Source organism: Porites lutea, chromosome 1 (assembly GCF_958299795.1).
Source record: "Porites lutea chromosome 1, jaPorLute2.1, whole genome shotgun sequence".
Classification (NCBI taxonomy): domain Eukaryota; kingdom Metazoa; phylum Cnidaria; class Anthozoa; order Scleractinia; family Poritidae; genus Porites; species Porites lutea.
Window position 1 is genome coordinate 37,955,699 of NC_133201.1, and position 8,969 is coordinate 37,964,667.

General features: G+C 38.5%; 1 protein-coding gene across 2 annotated transcripts; it reads left to right on the forward strand.

The window, feature by feature from the left end:
* The first annotated feature begins 656 nt into the window (after positions 1-656).
* LOC140949720 (runt-related transcription factor 1-like) lies at positions 657-8,969 on the forward strand. Of its 2 annotated transcripts, XM_073398861.1 has the most exons (4): positions 659-1,139; positions 1,393-1,497; positions 5,476-5,676; positions 7,586-8,969. In XM_073398861.1, the coding sequence occupies exons 1-4, from the start codon at positions 809-811 to the stop codon at positions 8,455-8,457; spliced, it is 1,509 nt and encodes a 502-aa protein (XP_073254962.1). In that variant the 5' UTR covers positions 659-808; the 3' UTR covers positions 8,458-8,969. The 2 variants fall into 2 exon arrangements, with proteins under 2 accessions (XP_073254968.1, XP_073254962.1); XM_073398867.1 differs by lacking the exon at positions 5,476-5,676 and having other exon boundaries at positions 657-1,139.

Genomic DNA, 8,969 nt, shown 5'->3' on the forward strand with positions numbered 1-8,969 from the left:
ACGTGACAGCGAATCAAACAACGAGTAGGCGGCAATTTTCAGGCATGTAAATTTCACGGCTGCTGAAATCAACAAGTGGTATCACATGATAAAAAAAACGCAGAAAACACTTTTAAAAGCCGAACATACGCACTGTACGTGTTACAAGGAAATTTTACATTGCTAACTTCCTATTGTGAATGACGCACTATTATGAAGTATTCTTGAGAATATTTTTTTTCGATATTAGTCATCATCTTTTAGATTGCATTTTTTCCGTCAAGTGGGAGCAGAATTTGCCTTAGGGAAGCTCCTGTTTCAGTGAATAATTTCACTCACGTTTACTTTTACTACGTAAAAAAGTCATTTCCGTTCATGACTGACTGTCACGGCGACTGCCGTTAGTCCATGCAATAAAAGAACTCGCTATTTCCCCGTTTGTATTTCCCACGTGTTTCAACTAGTCCGCTAATTGGCGAAATTTGCGGCGGTTAAGTTTTTCAATGTCATTAAACAATGATTCTCGTGAAGGCATCAAACCACAGGAACGCTCGAGAAATGGAAAGAGACTTCAACGGAATGCGGGGGTAAAAATATATGATTGGCGGAATGCCAACAGTGGGCGTGGGACAAGGATAACCGCCCGTCGCTATTGGCTCAGATGTTGCACATCACACATAAACGCAAAACAAGCTCGAACAACAGATGTCAAAATCGCAGGGGAGTGGTTGGCTGAAAGCATTTCATTTTGTTTCACCGTCCGGTAGTGTGCCAAACTTGCCACACATATTCCCGTGGCTCACTCTTGTGGTTTACACATTGGAGAACCATGACCACTGCGACAGAAAGTGCGGGACCACGGAAAATTAGAGGCGAACGATCGCTCATTGAAGCCCTGGCCGAGTACCCAGGCGAGCTTGTGAAAACCGATTCTCCTAACTTTGTTTGTAGCGTGTTGCCATCGCATTGGAGATGTAATAAGACTCTGCCGGTCGCTTTCAAAGTTGTCGCGCTCGGCGATATTCCTGATGGAGTGATCGTCTCGATTGCTGCGGGCAATGACGAGAATTTTGCAGCTGAACTGCGCAATTCCACGGCCGTAATGAAAAATCAGGTGGCGCGATTCAACGATTTGCGATTCGTAGGTCGCAGCGGAAGAGGTAAGCAAAACGTGCTGTACGTGCCATCGCTTTTGACGCAGTAGGTAGAGAGGCGCTCACTTACTGCATTTTGTATGGAATCAGTCATCTGGAAAAGACATACACTCATGAAAACATGTCATGAATTATATAGGCTTCAAAACAGCTTGTCAATTTCAACTGTCTGTCTGCTAGCTACAGCATTACCTGTGTTTTTGTCCCGACTGTTTACGTGATATTTATACATTTTTTCCTTTTCTTCACCTGTGCATAGGAAAAACCTTCACATTGACCATAACGGTAAAAACGGACCCTCCTCAAGTCGCCACATACTGTAGAGCTATTAAGGTGACCGTAGACGGACCGCGGGAACCACGCAGTAAGTTCTAACAAAATCTCTTCCTCATTTTTTGGGTTGTTTGACAAATGTATTTGTGGTTCACCTGACCCCATAGAAGCCAAAGAAAGTTTAGAAACTTAAAATCAGAGTTGTATCACAACGTCTAATAATTACTTCAGCTGATTTTATCCCGTTAAAATTGTTTTGTTGAATAAAAAAAAAATATCGAGTTTACCCTGGAAAAAAATGATTCTCCTCTTTTCAAAGAATTTTAAACTCTGATTCCGACGTTGATTTGATTTTGAAAATTAATTCGCAATCATGAGATAATAATCTATAACCAGGAGGAAATTTCGTGATTCTTTTTTAGCTTTTAATATTTCGAGGTCTTCGCGGCCACAACAAATTCATTCCGAAGCTTTCCTAGGCGTACTGTTTTTGCCGCAATGGCCTGACTTTGCCGATACCGTCGAAACCTTAAGACAGATAAAAAAAATTTGCGGCTTCTCTCTGAAACGGGTGCTAGTATGTTGTTTATATTCATGAATACTAGCCGACTCAACCGCAAATAAACATAGTCACTGTTTAGATAAATAGAACCAACCCGTTGTCTCTTTCTATAGCTGTGCCACGCGTAGCGGGGACAAGTGATTTAGGCGATACGCGGGAAAATGATTAATGTTTAATTTGCAATTAATGATTCAGAAAACGGGCGCAAGCTATTGGTTGGTGGCATAATTGAATTGATTATGGTATGTTTTTAAGACTCCATACCTAACAGATGCAGGTGGTATGGCAGGTGGCAATTGAGACTCACATCATTTCACCTGTCCATTGGAAGGCTTTTATGAATGCATTTGTTAATCTAATAGCATTTCTCTTTCTTCTTAATCCCGCTAATAAATCAGATAAAAAGAAATGCCCTGAAATTGGATGTCACTCTCTTCTGACACAAGGAGTCTCGGAAATTGAAAGCAAACACTTTGGTCAATTTTTCGTACACCCTCACTAACTCTTTTGGCAAACAGAGTTTGGGGAGTTTATTTTCAATTTTGGGGGCATACAGTTGTGGCAAGATTGAGTAATTGGTTTTTAGTGTTGGTTTTTATCTGATCTTTCCCTGTGAAGGAAGTTCAATTTGCCTTTCGGGATTCCCTTTTAAATTGAATTAGTGCAGTAATTGATTTCTCTCTTATGTGATTTTATTTCTGATTTCTGAGTGGTTCAAAGGAAAGTATTACTCTATTTGCTCAGCAAGCTAAAGAGAAAGAATTTTTTAGTTGATCTCACTGTTAATTTCCATAATTGGTACCATACAGAAAAAATGGGTTACAATTTTATCTTGAGCGATGAAAACTCAGCTTGACTATAAGCCTTTCATAAGTCAATTAAGTTTTTTCTTTCAAAGCAGTCTGGCATTTTACATAATTTTTCTAATACCCCACCAAGCATCAACAAAATCCATATTTTATGGTATCAAGGTCAAAATAAGGACTTCTTACTTGAAACTACCGAATCATATAGATGTCCAAAAATCAAAATTCATGGTTTTGATGCCCAAAAAAACAAAGCGAGTAAACTGGAACATAGCTATGCATATACGTATACAAGAATGGACAATTTGATTGTTGATGGTGGCAAATTCTGTCACGGTTGGGTATTATGTTGTTAAATTTTTTATTACTAACATAGAAGCTTTGTGTACAAAAAAAATTTCAATTAAAAGCCAGATGTCCAGAAAATTCAATAAGTTCTTCTGAGAACAATTTTCAATAACCTGACTCAAAGAATTTGACATTTTTGTTTCTATCAAATTTAAAAAGTCTTTTAAAATCAATTAAAGTGTGTTTTTTTCTTTTTTTTCATTCTTTGCACATAATTCTGCTTTGGATATGTTCTAGTATGATGAAAATGTATGTAAGAAACCTTGACTTTCATGTGGTTTTATCTTGTAAGGTTTAAGTGAAACATAAGACTAGGTTGTATGGATAAAACCACACATATACTTCATTCTATTGACTCTTTTGGAGTTCCATTTTACCTCACCATCCATAACTTCACCCTCAAACCACAAAACAGGAGATCATTTTTTGAAAATTACTTATATTAGATAGAAATAGTGTGTAAACCATTTCCCAAAGTATAATACTTCCTTACCCACTTTGGTCTTATTTTGGTTTAGCTGATCTTGAAATAAAACCTCAACTGAAATCATATTAAATTCATCCGTTAAAAACAACCACTAAATCGTCTGAGGGATTTGAACTTCAAGCAACTCCTATTCATGTTTCTTTTTAATAAGAAGACTTTCATTTTCACCTTGGTAAAGAAAAAATACTTGCCACTTAATCATTAGGTATTGAAAGGACTATTATTACGTTTAGAAATCATGCAAATTTCTATTGACTGTGAGAAAAATATTTTAATTTTCATCAAAAGGTTTTTAGTTACGTTATTTCGTTGGGTTTAGCATTGCAAAATACTACAGTAACTGTACTTCAGAGTAGAAATGATGCGGAAATCTTGTTGTTGAAAATGAAATAATTAGCCATGTTCTCGGTTTTTTATTTTAAGGAAAAAATAATCATTAATCTTGAGAAGATAATACTGAGCTGAAATATATCTGATATATAAACTAAGAAAATACCATAAGCAAAAGTGTCAATTCAATGTTAATGTGAATAAGTTTCACTTTAAATTTTGGAACTGGTGTAATTACTTCAGAAAAAAATACAGAAAGTCTGACTAAACCAATTTTTTGTATAGTAATCTTCATGAGAGCTGGTGAATACCGAGTTACATAAATTATTATCTTTAATAGTTTAGTTTTCCCTCTACCTTTGTGAATAAGAATGCGGAAAATTTAATTTTGCAACGTAGCAAAACTGAAGGTGAACGTAGATAGAAAAAAAAATCGATAGCTCTTCTTGAAATACCTAGTTTTACTGTCTCGATTGAGATTCTCAGGTAGATTTGACGTTTTCCACACCGCAATTTTAATAGAATTATACCTCTGACAAAGATTCCAAGGGTATGGATTCTGATAACACTTTTAACTTCCCACTGTTAACACTTGGATCGAAACATTGCGGATATCGGGAAAAAGAAACCATGCTGGTTTTCGCTTGTATTTTATCTCGGAAAATGTTTTACACGAGGAGTTAAGCATTTTGCTTTGTGTTGCGTATTGTATACATATATACAGAGTTGGTGTTCCTGTAGTTAGTGTTTTATTCATGTTTATATAAAATAGCAGAAATTTTGTGTAATCAGGGTTTTTCGTGATGAATGTACCTCAAGTCGCGTTGCGCTTTCTGTGTAGAATATTCCTCCGCAGTTATTTCGAAATTTCACTTTATGGGAAATTGGCCATTTTCTAACCTCTAACGTTTTCCAAAACAAAAATTGTTTTAATTTCTCTTTCCGACCAACGTTGACATCATAGTTTGATTTTTAGAAAATATTCTTTTTTCTCCCACACGACTTTTAACCGATTTTGGGGTGTGTCGTTGATAAGGATTGGTCGCGAATTCTATAATTCTATGTTGTTTTTTTTAAAAATAACACTCTATTCCAATTGTTTAAATCGTCGTGTATATTCTTGCTCACTTCGACTTGCAGTTTTCAGTTTAGGGAAAATAGAAACGGGAAATTTTGTCAGCGCATTCGTGTTTCACGTATAAGTTGCTCATGTTGCATGCCAAACGTTCGTAGTCATCTCATTCGTCCTATTGCTACTTCAAAGCCAAAACTTTGCTATTTTTGAACCTAAATTATGGAGCGAAGTTTCTTTTCCTGATTACAACTATCGCTTTTCCGATCCCGCGCTTAGTGAATGCGGAGTGGAGAGTAGTTATACTTTAAATTTTGTGGCCGGACTAGAATTAAGCACGCTTCTACAGATTTCCTCATAATCAAAGTGCCGTTTCATTTGTTGAAGAAAGAAACATTTTCTTTAGGCTGGGAACCCGGCGGAATTAATTGACCACATAACAGGAAATTCATTTTCTTTGACAGGGCACAGAACACGTTCAGACGAGAGAGACCAAGCTAACGCCTACGATCAATTTCACTCGTTCGATCATCTCGGATTTGAAGGTCTTCGACGTTCCATAAGAGACAATAGCTTTCCACCTTTTACTGAACTCCATCCGGGCCCACTTCAACCCGTCAAATTACCAGCAGATGCTTCCTCGGCATTCAGCGCTTTAGCACCCGGTAAGTTGGCGGCCGTTTATTTCCTCCTAAACAAATTTTTGCAAATTTGCGGGGAAAAAAGAAAAAAGAGAGTAGGAGTAAGGGTCGGTCATTTGAATATTTAGCAAAAATTCGGAGCGAACATAGCAAAAGTGTGCAGAAAGCATAGAAATTTTTGCTTAAATAGCCTTTACCTGCTCATAGTTTTTGCAGTGGGCCTAGCAAATTGAACTAACCCTTATCACGACATGGCGCGACGGAAAGAATCGCTCAAAAATTACATCCTTCCTTGCAGTCTTGTTTTCAGTTCAAGAAGATAGTCATTGTTCCAAGGTTTATAGTTTCCTACATCTGGTAGCAACGGTGTAGATTGCTACGGCGTGAAAAGGAAGGACCAGCAGACCCGAGGAAATGCTTCGAACTAAATAATTTAACGACGGTTTCCGGAATCGTATCAACAGATGAACAACTCTGTTTCCTTTTAACTTGTTTGCGTAGCGCAAATTTCCAAGTCCCTATCCCGCACCTTTCACTTGCCAAGTGTCAAGCAAGCGTTCTCAGCTTTTGCTAGCGTTTTAACGCGCTACATGGCGAAAAAAGGTTACGTAGTTTGTATAGTCTTAAAGTTGCCTTGAGCTCAGTAAAGATGGCGGTTGCGTGGAGCGGTGGTCGATAAAATTCCCACGGACACTTTGACGCCATATTTGCAGCGTCTAGACATGGAAAGGTACCTGTTGTTTTAAAAGAAACACACCTTTTTTGTAATCAGAAATTCTTTTATTTCCTATCAAGGAAGGTACAGAATAATAAGCGTTTTATTTAGACGAAGTCAATCAACTACCATAGGATGTGCTAGATAACAACTTGACCGGTTTATTGATGGTTCACCCAGTAAGCGTTATTCATCTTGCAAAGTGTAATTTCAAGAGAAAGGCTTGCTTCCCTTCACGTATGAATGATCTCGTATCTTCAAGTGAGAATTAGAACAAGCTGGTGTTTTCATCGTTTGTGATAGAGTTTTGCTTGCCGTAGTCGAGAGGGAGCTCATGGTAGTGTTTATAGCCAGGAAAATGTTATGTTCTTTCTTCTGGCCTCAAACGCGTCCTTTTTCAAAAGGCGTAAAAACTTTGCCTCGAAAACTTATCATTGACTAAACCAAAAGCATAACAAAAGTAAGAGAGAATTTAAATCGTGAAAAATTCAAGAAAAGAAACAATTGCTACATTTTATTAATAATCGGAAGTGCCGAAGTAGGTCGAAGGAAGGGCAAGCCTTGACTTTGATTTGCAACAATTTCCTTTTGCTCTAAAAAAAAGCAGCATCAAAAAGTTAAGTGCGAGATGTGTGTTGAACATTGATAACATGCGGTGAAGCTTTTTAAGTTTTTCCTAATTGCAGCTGACTCAGTCAACTGATTGTCCATGTTTTTTCTCTAATTGTGCGGTTAATGGTCTTGGCTACCGGAGTAAATTATTACAGTAACGCTACAATTTCTTTAGGGCACTCGTATCAAAAGTTTCAATCAAAACAACATAAATTTGTCTCGTTCAACCAGCAAAGATTCAAGGTTATCGAGCTCTTTTTCCTAATACCTTACTTACCTTCGATAGTCAGCTTTTACAGCTACATCGTGAGTCAGGTTTGCTCAGTATTTAACTTTAGGGGGATATGTAAACTTTTGAGTTCAATTTTTTTTGTGTATGAGATTGTTTAGCGTATCCATTTGCAAACGAAAGCTGTTAAGCAGTGCGTTTTATCTGTGTTTTTCGCTATTGCTTTCCCAATCAATAATTTTTGAAAAATGATCAAGCTTGTCTTAGAGGGCTAGCTGGTGTAGGTTATTGTCAAGGCACTACTGAATTGTACAATTCGTGCGCAGGAATTTTGTAACATTCATAACCTTGAACTGTTTCGTTTTATTTTCTTGCAGAAAACAATCAGATCCGTTCGCCATCAACGTGGAGTTTCCATGGTTTCCCGGGATTTTTAGGACCAAATATCCCATCTCATCCACCACCCGAAGCCCAAGTGAACTTGTCAACTTTGAGCGCATTACAACCAAACGCTCTTCAAGCACCCCGACCGCAAGTCAACCTACAGAACACCAGCGCTGTTCCTATGCTTCCTCACTACACAGAGCCCAGATTTCAGGGCATAACACAGTATCCATTCCGCACCTCTCCGCAAGCTACAACGAACACAACTCTTACGACTGTGTCGGACGGCATAGGTGGCGGGATTAACCAAGTTGGAGCTCACTCTTCTCCGAGTATGGAACCCTCACACGGTATGTACCCCACGGCATGCCAGCAGCTCAATTCAGCACCAGGGACGAATTCCATGAACGGAGCAATGTTTAACAACAATACTTTATCCAACGGTTTGGTAAATAACGGTTATACCTTCCGACCACAGCCTTTTATGCACGAGACGTCGATGAGCAAGGGAAACATGCCGATACCTCAGACAACATCGGGAGGCCCTATTACACAAGTGAACGGCACAACCACCGGGGTTTCTTTTCCCTTGCCGAGGCCCGGAGGGATGCCCATGGTGGGGCAAAATATGGGAAGCCCTCAGAGGATTCCCATACCGCTCGGCAACGTAGATCTTAACAGTGGATATAACACGTTGCCGAGAAGTGATGGACACGGAATGATTACGCTTAAACAGGAGCCTATTGATACTATTTCAAACCATGTTGTTAATCATCACAATGGACTGGAAGTATCGCATGCTGATACGGTATTACACGAACGGAATGGTACTTCAACTCCTAAGGGAGTTTGGAGACCGTACTAGCGACACTAGTCTCTGTAGAGAAGAGTTCATTCATGGTATCTGCACGCCAGGCTCGTTAATTGCAAATGAACATTCTTCGCCTTTACAGTACACTGGAAACGATAATTGTTGACAAGGTTTAACTCGGAAAACTTTACGTAAAAGCTGTTAGTACCGCATGAAAATATTGCTTAAAAAGCGGATCTTTTTAGCGATAGTTTTTGATAGACACTGACTTACTACAAGAAAGGATCGTTCAGTTCTCTTTAACAGGGCAAGTCAAGACGACTCGCTTATTCCTTTTTCAATGTCGACCTCTCTTAATGACAGTTTTTATGCCGTTAATGTTCATTACGCATTTGACTCGAATCGCCTTTAGAAAATTGAGTAGAAATCTCCTAAAATTTTACCGCTTACTACTATATGCAAGGTCTACGGAACCGTCAAGTCGAAACGACAACGCACCTAGGTCGGCTTAACCCTTTGCCTTCAGGACTGACAAAACGTAAAATCGGTTTTGTTTTTTTTTTTTT